Source organism: Camelina sativa, chromosome 20, assembly GCF_030686135.1.
Source record: "Camelina sativa cultivar CO46 ecotype springtype chromosome 20, ASM3068613v1".
Lineage (NCBI taxonomy): Eukaryota > Viridiplantae > Streptophyta > Magnoliopsida > Brassicales > Brassicaceae > Camelina > Camelina sativa.
Window position 1 is genome coordinate 5045621 of NC_141899.1, and position 14012 is coordinate 5059632.

The window sequence follows — 14012 nt, forward strand, 5'->3', positions numbered from 1 at the left end:
CATGGTGGTCATACATTATTGTGATGGTACATAATTGATTAGTATATTATGTAATATATTTTTTTATTCAAAATATGTTTTGAGCCAACAATTTTTGTAATTAAAAAACTATGAAGAAGTGAAAGTAAAATAGTTGACTTAATGTGTTCATAAACATAGAATATAGTTAGGTTTTAAAAAGTACACTTTTAATAGTACACATACATAAAATATTTGTAAATGGATATAAATCCGTGTATTATAACAAACATACAACACATTTTAATATATTTTTTTGTTAAATTTAATCTAATTTATAAAACTTTAAATCCGCACATCGGCGGGTCCTCGTCTAGTTAATAATAATAAATAATCAACAATTCGCGGGTACTTCACGCGCGCTCGACCCCATATTAAATTATGGATTTCCCAATTAAACCGTATTCGAACCGAGTAATGGATGAATCTCTCTCTCCCTAACCGTATTCAATCCAGTTTAATCGAAATATATTTGGGGGTGATACAAAAATTACATACATATACTTGGATTTTTGGACTTTTTGAAATCCATACATACATATTTGGGGGTGATACAAAATACATACATAATTAAAGTAAACTTACAGAACTGAAAATTTTAATCATAATCTTATATAATAAATTTGAGAACTTTCATTAATCATATGTTCTAAGAAGTTGACACATAGGCATTCCTCCTTTTGACATGTATAATCTTTTAAACTTAAATCTTATAATTATTTTTATTTATTAATTTCATTTAAATTCAAAAATCAAACCCAAATACACTATTATCCATATTTTCTAGATTTAATTCTATATTTATATTAAAAATGTATGTGAATTATATTATTCCATCATTTTTTTCCTTTTTTATCATTTATTTTAATAACTAAATTATTTTAAAATAATTGCATATTATAATGTAAATAAAAGGGTTCTTATCAAACTACATACACTATGTCCTATTAATAATCTATCTTAACATTTTTGAAGTACATTTTTGTGCCATCCTCTCTTATCTTTGTATCCAAACAAGTCTCAACTAAATTCTTTACAATCCTTACAACCAAACACAATCATTTCCTTATTTGATAATATTAATTTCCTAAAATCTATCTACCTAATTTAAACCAATATGTTATATTAAAATAGAATTCTCATTTCACTTTTATTTAATCCTATAATTAATTATTTGAATTACTATTTAATATATAAAGTTAATAAAATTTTAGATTTTTTTTCAGCATATGATGTGATTTGAAATTTTATAAACAGATATATATTTTAAAAATTATTTTAGGATTTTTGTAACTAAACAAATATTTCCAGATATATATTATTTTACATTTGAGTTATTGTAATATATAATGAATATTTACAATTAAAAGTTAAAATAATACGCAATGAAATTATATTGTGCGAATGATTTGGATCAATATGAATATAAATTTAATTATCATTAATTTGGTGTTACACATATAATTTATCATTTCATTATTTTGTTAACATTATCAATATTAGAATATTAGATATATTAAATTGAGTAGTTTATGATAATGTAGAGAACAAATTATTTTGCGGTTAAATCCTATAATTAACAGTCAAATACAATTATATAATCTTACACTAAACAAAACTAACACATAAATATAACTTCAATTTTGATCTATTTGTTATAAATATTTGACTGTTACTTTTTTCAGAATGCAAGGGGTTATTGATTTACAAAACAAACAAAAAATAAAAAAAATGGACTCGTGGTGTACCATGGAGTAAATTCTAGTTTTTTTAATAATAAAGTAGATAACCCTCTCTAATCACATGCTAAGAAGTTGACAAATAGACACTTCTCATTTTGACATGGGTTATTTTTTAAACTTAAATCTTATAATTATTTATATTTGTTAATTTTAGTTAAATTCATAAATCAAACCCAAATACATTACTACGGCCATCTTTATAAATTTAGTTATAAATTTCTATTAAAAATGTAAATGAATTATATTATTCCTGTATTTTATTTTTTTCCTTTTTTTTAACACTAAAGATCAAACTAAAATATTTTAAAATAGTTGCATATTATAATGTAAATGAAAGACTTCTTATCAAACTACACATGTCCTGTTAATAATACTTTTTTGGGTTTTGATATATATTACAATCATCAAAACATATTTAAAGTGAAATCATTATTGTTTAAAAGAAAAATTAGTTACACAAATATATTTAAGTTATTAAATCAGTCTTATTTTATAATAATTATTATGCAATTAAAATTATTTCTTGACTAACTTCAGAAAAGTGTAATGTTTATTATCCCATGATTTGAATATTTATTATCATATTTAATATGAATTTCAAATTCAGCTTAAAACTACACATTGAGTTTGTTTTTGTTGTACTACAATTTGTTATTAAAAATTTCATATTATCTTTAATATTAAAATGATCATTAGATACTATTGCAAATTTGAGTTTTCTATTCATTTAATTGATTCAAGCTCTTTTTAATTAAATGATTACCTTTAAGATTTTATTTCGATCTCGAACATCTTTCGATGAGTACTTCTACCACTTATAATTTAGTTTTAGAGACAAGTATTTCGATGAGTACTGCGTGGGCTGTGGGCATTCCCTAGTTAAAAAAAAAAAAATAACGTGGTTTTATGAGTTTTGGATTGGTAGGACAGAGCTAACCCGATTGATATATATGCCTAGTTATGTATCCACAAGTTAGTTGAAGATGAATGTATGAAACATATATATACGACGTCGACACACGCGTATATTTGCTTGATATAACATCAGAGGTGTCATTTGACAAGAAGAGAACAAGTGTGACGACGAGAGGAAATGGAATTGTTGGTATTTTTTTTTTTTTTTATCTTTGTGGGAATTTGAGTTTTAAGGCATACTACTGGCTCTTTTAAAATGTGTTAATTCATTATTTTGTCCGATGTTGAATAAAAAACGAGTTACATGGGATATGTTCACAAATTAGCTATATATCAAAAAACGTAATGAGGATAGACTGAGATACAGTACATATGGTATTACTTGACAAATATTGAAGGTGAGATGTGATATAGTTTTTTTTTTTTTTTGCTTTCTCTTAATCCATAATAAACCCCAAAAAATTAAAAAGAGAAGCAAATATATATGTACATATAAAATGGAGGGGAACATTCAAGTGGGAAGTGGATTTTTTCATGTGTGTGAGTGTAAATGTGGGTGAGGAATAACACAATGAAAAAAGGGAGTGAAGACAACATCATTCTCCACAAAGAAAGCTAAGTCTTAGAATCATCACTCCAATTCCCCTTTTTGGCCCCTTCTTCTCTCTTTTCTTACTTTGACCCTCCACATTATTACCATGCACCATCTCTCAAAATGTTTGCTTTATTACACCCTCATTACTCTCTAAGTACCAGTAACCACTATAACTAAAAAGATTAAACTACACTAATTACTACCACTTGACCAAATTAATCCAGCTAAGACCCCTGGACATGATATCAACCAAAAACTTTGTTATAAAATATAATGATATTTTTACAAAATTCTTCTTCTCTTTATTTGTAGAAAGTGATACAGAAAAAAAGGAAGGGAGAGCAACAAACCTTTTGGAGCAAGTCATAGGTTAAAAGCCCCATTGCTTTTTCTTCCATCACTTTCATTCCTCTCTTCTCATTCTTTCAGACTGACTTTGAGAGAGAGAGAGAGAGAGAATTTAACAGATCTTGCTCAGATCTTTTTATACCTTCTTAAAAAATCGATATTATAGAGAAACTCTCTCTCTATATATATCTTGAAGATTCTGAAGAGATGGGAAACTACTACTCTAGAAGAAAATCTCGAAAACACATCACGAGTGTTGCCTTGATCATGCTTCTTCTTCTTTTGTTTCTGTTTCTTTACGCTAAAGCTTCTTCTTCTTCTTCCCCTAATATTCATCACCATTCACCTCATGGAAGCTTGAACAAACCTGAAATTTTGGATCCAGAGCTTCATCATCTTGATTCCAATGCTGCGTCAAGAGGATCAAGATATACCAATAAAGTCGGGGATGAAGTTGTATTTGAAGATGGCAAGAGAAGGGTCTTCACAGGTCCTAATCCTTTGCACAATAGATAACTTTTTTTTGCATTTATAAGTTTTGTGAATCTTTTGTCGTCTGAATAAAATACATTTGTGCAAACAAAAAGAACCATATATTATTTTCTTCTTACACTGATATACATTATATCGTCGTACGTGATCTGCCGTGATTGTAACTTCTGTGTTCTTCTAGCTGGCGGAATGAGATTTTTAAGAGTGTTGGACAACAAGTCTTTGAATATGGTTATTATTAATGCTGCTTATTAAGTTTCTCCAAGATATTTCTATTTTATAATATACTTAATATGGTACTTTAGTGTATGATACGCATAATTATCTTTGCTACCCATTGATTTGAATATGAAACTGGTGGAATTTCGTGTGGTACGAATAGTTTGATAATGATAATAAAATGAACATCATTGTTGATGCCAAAGAAAAAAAGAAAGAAAGAAAGAAAGAGTTGAACATCATTGTTAAATTGAAATAATCATAAAAGCTATATAGTCTATTACACAGAGTTGGATGTGAAAGATGTAAGATTATTACAAAGCTATTTCATGCTTCCATTATTGAATAAGATTGGGTTGAATAGCATATATCATTATTCTACAAAAGCTGTAAAAAGAGAACTATCGAGATCGAAAACCCTATTTGACACTAATGAGCCACAGTTGTAAGAAAGAGAAATTGCAGCTATTCTCAATGTTATCTTCAGAGACGACAATTTTTAGATCTAAACTCAAATAATTTGGTACTATAGTATACTGTAAATTTTCTTACCATAGACTAGACTACTGTATTTTAACCATGACTTTACAGTTTACGAGGTGTGGGTGGACAGATGTAAGAAACAGAACGAGGCTGTCGGAAAACTGGAGATATAATGTAGGGACAAAGAATGAGATTTTCGACATGAAAATCACAAGAACGAGAAATTAGCATTTATATAGATAAAAAAAAAAAAAAAAAAAAAAAAAAAAAAAAAAAAAGAGTAAAAGATTCCGATCAGATATGGAAAATTTGGGAAAGACTTAAAATCATAATTAAGACGAACACGAGAAGAGAATTTTGCTTACTCATAATTACGATAAACAAAAAGACAAGAGTTGAAGTTGTCTCCACATAACCAAACTTTTTTGGAAGCACATTGTATAGAACTATAGAACACACAAATTTAAGAGTTTAATAAGTATCGCTTTGCAGCTTCTGGATCCAATTCTTCATACACCTGAAACCAAAAACACATGAGAAGAAAAAATGTCAAAAACATTAGTACCAATCTTCAATAAACGTCTTTAGAAGATAATGTGCGACACAAACAAGTTTCTTGTGGAGTTTCTCGAAAGCCTTGCAAAACCTCTCTGCTTCAACCTCACCAACCTGCAAAGATGAGATGGTTCATTAAGGTGCAGAAACAAAGATCATATCCCGAATAGAAGAACATTTCAGTATATGTGGTAAGAGTCAGAGATAAAACAAGAATCAGTTCTCTCAGTAGAAGCATCTAAGTTGACAACTTAACAAGACATATCCCACCATCTCCATTCTCTGGCAAATCTCTTATTCACAATTCCATATAAAATGCAATGAATATGGGAAGACTACTTTATCTATTAATATTATCAGCTTCAAATCTTTCTTTGTGAAAGTTACATTATAAATATCATTCAACAACTAGAAACGTTTTGAGTAAAGTCACTGGTGATAGTTACCTTCTTTCCAGCAGCCGCCTTCAGCTTTTCCCAGAATTTATCTGTCATAAGAAGTCCACTAATTAATAAGTTAAGGGATGCAAAAGCAGGCAGATTAAAAAAAAAAAAGACAATGCCCATGCTCAAAGATATGGAAAAGGAGCTAAAGGAAATCCTACTCACAACAATAAAAAAATGCTTGCTCTACAGCTTAAAATCTAGCTATATATGTGTACAACAGAAGCATACAGATACCAGTCTGTGTTAAGCAAAAGGATGTATGAATAGGTGGGGATACTTTTTTCACTAAACCAAGAATGGAAAACAACAGCCAGATAATGGTCAGATCACGTAAAAGCATATCCAAGGTTAGCTGAGGGAAACACCTAACAAAGTCACAAAACTATAGGTTATAATTGGATGAAATGTAAGAATTCCAAGACGTTCAGACAGGACAAATTTACCAATTATCACGAGGGTTTTCACATAGTCTGTCTTGAAAACACAAGAAAAGCGACCAAGAAGACATCATCAAGATTCTTTTTGCCATCTTCTTGATAGAAAAACATATCAAATAGATTCATGATTACCCTGAGGAATTTTTCTCTAACTTGGTTCTCAATTTGGGGGTAATATGATTAGGATTCTTTTAAGACACATTTGATTGCCCTCTTCAATGAAGGAAAACAATGTCTCCTAGATTTCTCTATGTAAACAATTAGACAGCACTTTGTAGAACACAGGAAACATCTGAATATCGCTGGTAGCTAATGCAATTCTAGCCGACAAAAAAATAAACAAGAAAAAAAAAAGATGCATACCTTGATCAGTCTTCCGATCTTGCAAGTCTTTTGGCTCAGCTATACTCGGTGCATCGTGCCACTCACTTACCTGCGTTGAGTGATACCAAGTTCCATCACAATTCAATCTTATGTTATCATCCGCAAATAAAGAAAAGTAGCCTTTAAAGATCTCAAAATATACCTCTCGGTCCACAACTGACTGTGAAGTTGGTTGTCTTGAAGAGTCTAAATCAGCCTGAAAAACCAGAACACAGTCAGCAATGAATCAATTCAGCATCAGATATATATACTGACTGACATTTTTAATTGTGTATTAACACGATCTTTAAGAAAACTCGATCACAAGCTCAGAGCAGTGATCAATTTTACTAAACCATATGACAGCGAGAGAATTTTTTTTGGAGAATTGATTAGACCTAAAAGGAGAATTCCCTTTTCTAAACCTAAACTACTAGAAGTTGAGGAAATTAGGGTTCTTTTAGAGGAAAAATCAAGTTCGCGGAACAGTAGCAGCAGCAGCAGCAGCAAAAAGAGTTACGGAGATAACAGAGAGAAGAGAGATTTACACGGTGGTCGCGAGAGCGTACGACGGGGAAGAGATCAAGGAGGCTACGAAACTCTTGGTCGTCCATGGCTTCCTTTTTTCTTCTATTTCTCTCCTCCGATTCTCTCTCGGTCTCTTTTGAATCTGACTGAGTCTAATGCACCTTCCTTCCGTGGTGAAAGGCTTTGAGACCCGTTTCGTAACTTTCGTTCCAGCCGAATTTTTTTTTTTATTTTGTTCCAAATTAGTTAAAAAAAAGGGCAAATTTCATAAATTAAGATTTTTAATTTTGTAATACCAAACCGTCTTCAGTTTCAATCTGATTCTGATACTAACAAAAGGGTTTATTGGTTACTAGGCTTTTTTTTTTTGGTTGATTTGTTAAAATAATACAAACTATTAGGATCTACAATATGTGGCCATCTTGGTCAGGTTCTTCTAGTGCGAATCATATTTTGAAAACATTAAAATTTTAATAATTTGTTTTGAATGCTAAAAATGTGTAGCGGAATGTGTAAACTTAAAAAAAGTGGTGCATTATATTCATCAATAAAAATAGATTCTTCCATATGTGGTGATTATGATCTGGGGTTATATATATATATATATATGTATAATAATGTATACACTTCGGTTCTTCTTAGAGCATGGGCATTGGTTAGGGACCAATTTTGGTCCCCTAAATTTAATAGTATTATTTTGAAAGGTTCTTATTTTAAGTATGAGCATTGGTGTTTATTTGTATTTGGTCTCCTAAATAAAATAATAATATTTTAAAAGTTATAAAAATTAACATTAACATACAAATTAACATAAATTTAACATTAACATTGTTATAACATTAACATTGACATACAAACACCACTGTCTGTTTCTACCTGTGCACTAGATAATATTGTTACATTTCATACATGCAACAATGAGAAGGCCTGATCGAGTTGCTGGGCTCGGAATCAAAGATCTCTGGTGGTCTCGACTTTCTTTACAAGTATTAATCATCTCTCACTCTCTTTGCAAATGACTTGTTTTTTTGGTAAAACTCTGCCCCAACATTATTAATCTCCATATATTGCAGGTATAGAGATTTCAAGAGATCACTGAAGCTAGTCCATGATGGAAAAAGTATAGATGCAGCTCATGAAGCCGTGGAGAGATTTGTATCGGTGTGTAGTACAACATCTCTCTCTTAACTCATTTTTTTCTCCTCTGAGTTATTGGAAATTAATGCCATTTGAATGACTGCAGCTAATGAAGAGCCCTTCTACTCCTCAACGATTCTGGCTTCCTCTTCTGCATGATTCAGTAAAGAAACCAAATCTTGTTTTTCTTTTCTTTTCTTTGATTTTCCAACTAGGAGAAAATGCGCAACTAACAGAGTTTTTGTGTGTGCAGTTGATGTTTGTCCCTTAAGCCTGTACCACGAGATGTAAAGAATCAGAAAAAGTGTGGTATACCTTCTATTAATAAATCCTTGTTGCGTTGCCGGGTCAATCCTCGGTTGCCTTGTATCTATGTTTTGGTGAAAAGGAACGTTAAACTACGGTGCTAGGTAGAGAAACAGATGATGTTTGTTGTGTGCTTTGGAAAAATTCTAACCTGAGGTGTAATCAGTCGTTTTCCATCCACGTTTTCTGGTGCTGACGGGATCAAATGTGGTTTCCTGAGCCAACACAAACCGTGTCAGGAGATGAACAACAGTACTTAACTATCTGAAAAAAAAAGGTTAATGTAGTGTATTACTACCTTGAATAGATCTCTGCTTTGGCAGCTCGTTTAGCTTCTTGCTTCTGTTTCAATCAGGGTTGAGCTCAAACATATCGACCAACCTTCCCAAAACCATCAATCATATAATTATATGTGACAGTGTCTGGGATCAAACCTCTAAACTTCATTTCATCAAACAAACCTCTAGCAGCTTCTACATCTCCTTCTTTACACATACAATCTATCATTATGTTGTAAGTAAACACAGTCGGTCTCGCACCAGCACCAATCATGTCTTTAAAAAACCTCTTCACCCCATCAGTCTTCCCTAATTTGGCAAACCTATGCAATAAACCATTGCAAGACCTGGTTTTTGGGAAAACCTTAAATCTCTTCATCTTAGAGAAACACAGGAAAGCTTCCTCAAGCATTCCTAAATCAATCAAAACACTAAACAAAGCATCAAACACTCCAAAACCAGGAACACACACATTCCTCGTAGATCACAGAAAATCAAAAACATAGCAGTCCGAAGATTCATCAGCCTTCTTAGACAAAACCATCTCTCTAAGGATACTATTAGCATCGTAATACATTCTAGCACAAAACAGAATGTGAGCTACTATACAGTACGATTCTAAGGTGTGCTTAAACCCATCACGGTTCATCGACCATTTGAAGAATTTGAAAGCTAATTTCGGGTCTTCTTTCAATTCAACCAGAACCCAAATCGGAGCTGATGTCAAATCAAGAAGCTTTTCGATTCCGGGATTATCCCACAGATCATTCTGAACAACTTTACGGATCCAATCTCTATCGAAATCGTCGGAATAATAAGTAGAAGCACCACCACCGCTTTTGCTAACGAAAGGGTATCAGATGATACAGAGAAAGCTAGTGAACCAAACGAAAGGGCAAGAGCTGAAGGAAGATTGAGAGGGAGAAGATAGAGGGAAACAGAGAGGGGATTGGATTTGAGAGAGAGAAGAGGAGCAAGGGCTTACATGGAGAGGATCGGTTTCGGGAAATCGTCGCCGTCTAGACAGAAGAAAGAAATCGACAACCTTCTCTCGCGAAATTGTTTTGTTTTAACTCCAGCAAAATTCTACTACCAATCACAATAAACCACGTGTCCAAGTGGACGGACGAAAAACATCCCAGAATCGTTGCTTTGATATTAGGCTTTTTTTTATTTATTTAAAATCAGAAAAAACCGAGGGACGACCAAAGTGTACGCCGTTGCACATGGTCTTATTACCAAAATCCAAATGGTCCTTACAAGCTCTCACGCATAATTTGATAACTTGGTCCGGCGACAGTCAAAACCAACATTTTTACGTCATTCTAATGTGGAAACCAAACCATTGAAAGTAGAAAAAGCATTGGAAGAAAAAGAAAAAAGAACAAAAAAGCACAATGAACTCCATTTATAACAACACCACACATAAAAAAATTAGATCCGACCTCACTTTTACACACAGACCATCATCACAAACAAGACATACGAAACTCAATAAACATATACCGAGCAAGGATAAGAAGATGAGAGGGATACTTAAAAAATGGGTAAAATATTTCGCTCACTCATGATCCAGTATGTCTTCTTCATCCTCTTCTTCTTCATACTCGCCTTCCTCATCCGCAGTTGCGTCTTGGTATTGTTGGTACTCTGACACTAGATCGTTCATGTTGCTCTCAGCTTCAGTGAACTCCATCTCGTCCATTCCTTCCCCTGTGTACCAATGCAAAAAAGCTTTCCTCCTGAACATAGCTGTGAACTGCTCGCTCACCCGCCTAAACATCTCTTGGATCGATGTGGAATTCCCTATGAAAGTCGATGCCATTGAGAGACCTCGAGGCGCTATGTCACAGACGCTTGACTTCACGTTGTTAGGAATCCATTCCACAAAGTAGGAAGAGTTTTTGTTCTGCACGTTTATCATTTGCTCGTCCACTTCTTTTGTGCTCATCTTGCCACGGAACATGGCCGAGGCAGTTAGGTACCGGCCGTGACGAGGGTCTGCTGCACACATCATGTTCTTTGAATCCCACATCTGTTGGGTGAGCTCAGGGACGGTGAGTGCGCGGTACTGCTGGGATCCACGGGAGGTGAGCGGGGCAAAACCAACCATGAAAAAGTGGAGACGAGGGAAAGGGATGAGGTTCACTGCGAGCTTCCTCAGATCAGAGTTGAGCTGACCCGGGAACCTAAGACAGCATGTAACCCCACTCATGGTTGCAGAGATCAGATGATTCAGATCACCAACTGTTGCAATCAAGCCATCACAAGACATCAGCACACAGTTGTGACAGAACGAATCAAAACTGAAGATTTAATCAAGGACGCATTAAAATCACCAAACAACAACATTCAAGGTTGCCGAGATCAATGATTTTCACAAAACAACTGCAGAGAAGAAAGGACTTACAGCTAGGAGTGGTCAGCTTAAGTGTTCTAAAACAGATGTCGTAAAGGGCTTCATTGTCCAAAACCATACACTCATCAGCATTTTCTACCAGCTGATGAACTGAAAGTGTTGCATTGTATGGCTCGACCACTGTGTCTGAGACCTTTGGTGATGGGAAGACAGAAAACGTGAGCATCATTCGATCAGGATACTCTTCCCAGATCTTAGATATGAGTAGAGTTCCCATTCCAGACCCAGTGCCTCCACCAAGCGAGTGGCATACTTGGAAACCTGAAAAAAAAATTCATAAAATGCATATCAAAACCACAATGCAAAGACCTTCAGTAAACTTTCTTGGGTCTGAAAACAGAAACTAATAAGAGTTTACATACCCTGAAGACAGTCACAATTCTCAGCCTCCTTGCGTACAACATCAAGTACAGCATCAATAAGCTCAGCTCCTTCAGTGTAGTGCCCTTTAGCCCAGTTGTTACCAGCACCAGATTGCCCAAAAACAAAGTTGTCAGGTCTGAAGATTTGACCATAAGGTCCAGTCCTGACACTGTCCATAGTACCAGGCTCAAGATCCATGAGAATGGCACGGGGAACATATCTTCCACACGACGCCTCGTTATAGTAAACATTAACACGCTCCAACTGCAGATCCGAGTTTCCAACGTAACGACCAGTTGGATCAATGCCATGCTCATCACATACAACTTCCCAGAACTTCGAACCAATCTGGTTCCCACATTGACCACCTTGAATGTGAAGGATTTCTCTCATCTTCTATTTATCTGAAAACCAAATGCACAAAACAAGGATCTCGATTAGAAATCAACATCACATGAACAACACAGAACCAAGGTAAATCAATCTGTATCAGATCCAGATGAAATTAGATCGGATGTCAACAACTAAATCTGGAGATCGTAAAATGAACAATCTATATCAGATCCAAACAAATCAATCCAAAAACACAACTCCGATTACAAATTCGTCTCGGAATTCAAACGACGCCATGTTATTCAAGTGATTTGTAAATCAAAACTCAAGTCAAAAGAGCACAAATGAAACAGATCGAGATCAAATTGAGATTTGGAGGAAAAGGATTCGATCAAGTTAGTACAGTCAGAGTAGTAGGAGTCGCGTATCTGTTCATATGCCCTAGGTTTCTCAGCGTACATATAGAGAACAAATACAAAAACGAGAGAGTGAACAAAGGAACTCACGGTGTAGAGAGATTCCCGGCGAGATTGGGACGATCGAGTGCGACAACGATGGCTCGATCGGAGTTAGGAGAGGGGGGAAGTAGTAGTGTGAGACGGGTGAGAGTGAAGAAGAAAGGTGGATTTATTTATGAAAGAGTAAGAAGAGGGAAAGGGGTAAATTTTGATCCAACGGCTGTGGTTGGTTCAAATATATCGGAAGCTTGGATGCCGTTGGATGGTGAGATATCAACGTTGATAGATATTGGCGTTGGGTGAGAGATGTGGGAGCTACTTTGTGTTAATTTGATTGTGATTGTCGGTTCTTCCAAAATAGTAAAATACCCAATTATTGTTGTCACATGAAATTCTCTCTAACATTTGACAATTAGTCTTTTTTTTTTTTTTTTATACATTCGGACCATTGTTCTAATATAAAATGTGATCAAGATTATTATTACTAATTCCGAACGCAATGTTAGATAATTTTTTTTTTATACACGTCAAATATGCATAAACAAAATTAAAAAAGGGGAATTGATATTTGGGATGAGATGTATGAAATCAAAACCACGAAGAAAAACAAAATTTGATCTCATATTGCATTTGACAATGTGATGAATAGTAAATCACCAGTACCATTGTCAAGTACTAGATGAATACTTAATGCATATTTTGTACATGTATTAACTAAGAGATCTAAGTTTAGTTAGTTTGAACTTTGAACAAATAAGGATAAGTATTAAAAATATTAACATGAATCTTTCTCTACATGTCATAGCAATCAGTTTACACATAATGAAATATATATAAACTGTTTTTTGGACGATCATCTATATTAGTTGATAAGGTATAATTTACATTGTCCAAATATTTGTGTTTGTGGATGATAAATAAAATTCACTTATTTGAATGTCTTATAATTTCAAGGCTTTTTTTTTTTTTATGGAACCTCAAATTTCTAAATATAAATTTACACTATTTGCGGTTGTCATAGTAATAACCGGCGGTTACCGTTTGTAACTTTGTATGTATTTACAAATGCTTTCAATAATATTTTTTAATGTTTAGCTGCTGTCTTAGGTGTATCCTTTATGTTGAGTTTTTCTTTTTCTTTTGTGTCTACACCCTACAAGCAATTCAGTCATCAAATTTGTTTCAAATCAAACCTGTAAATTTCTAATTCATGTATGATCTTTTTAATTTTGTTTGTGCAAATCTTAATGTATTATACAGTAAAACCGCTATAAATTAATAATATTGGGACCAGGGAAATCTATTAATTTATAGACTATTTAATTTCTCGATAACTTAATAATTAGAGAGACTTTCCTAATTTGGTAAAAAATTAATAATAAGATTTAATGGTTATAACTAATATTTTTATAAAATAAATTACAATGAAAATAACAATTCTCATGTTTGACGATAGCACTCAAAAAAATTTATACAGTAAAAATATTAAAAACGAACTCTAATAAAAATTAATGTATAGATATATACATATAATTACAAATAATTTTATAGAATTATTAATTTATATTATTAGTGAG

General features: G+C 33.3%; 2 protein-coding genes and 1 pseudogene across 5 annotated transcripts; 1 reads left to right on the plus strand and 2 right to left on the minus strand.

Annotated features, from left to right (window-relative positions):
• The first annotated feature begins 3675 nt into the window (after nt 1–3675).
• On the plus strand, nt 3676–4375 carry LOC104769461 (CLAVATA3/ESR (CLE)-related protein 22 pseudogene; annotated as a pseudogene). Its single transcript, XR_015592643.1, has one exon. The product of XR_015592643.1 is annotated as a CLAVATA3/ESR (CLE)-related protein 22 pseudogene (transcript).
• A 783-nt stretch (nt 4376–5158) lies between these two features.
• On the minus strand, nt 5159–7449 carry LOC104769463 (uncharacterized). Of its 3 annotated transcripts, XM_010493679.3 has the most exons (6): nt 7162–7449; nt 6777–6830; nt 6614–6683; nt 5814–5854; nt 5422–5481; nt 5159–5329 (listed from the first exon to the last, which is right to left on the minus strand). In XM_010493679.3, exons 1-6 carry the CDS (start codon nt 7225–7227, stop codon nt 5276–5278), a joined length of 345 nt encoding a protein of 114 aa, XP_010491981.1. In that variant the 5' UTR covers nt 7228–7449; the 3' UTR covers nt 5159–5275. The 3 variants fall into 3 exon arrangements, with proteins under 3 accessions (XP_010491981.1, XP_087360716.1, XP_087360715.1); XM_087504590.1 differs by lacking the exon at nt 5422–5481 and having other exon boundaries at nt 7162–7401; XM_087504589.1 differs by having other exon boundaries at nt 6614–6830; nt 7162–7385.
• A 2803-nt stretch (nt 7450–10252) lies between these two features.
• On the minus strand, nt 10253–12771 carry LOC104769465 (tubulin beta-6 chain). Its single transcript, XM_010493680.3, has 4 exons — nt 12484–12771; nt 11644–12048; nt 11273–11542; nt 10253–11109 (listed from the first exon to the last, which is right to left on the minus strand). Exons 2-4 carry the CDS (start codon nt 12035–12037, stop codon nt 10424–10426), a joined length of 1350 nt encoding a protein of 449 aa, XP_010491982.1. The 5' UTR covers nt 12038–12048; nt 12484–12771; the 3' UTR covers nt 10253–10423.
• Between the last annotated feature and the right edge of the window lie 1241 nt (nt 12772–14012).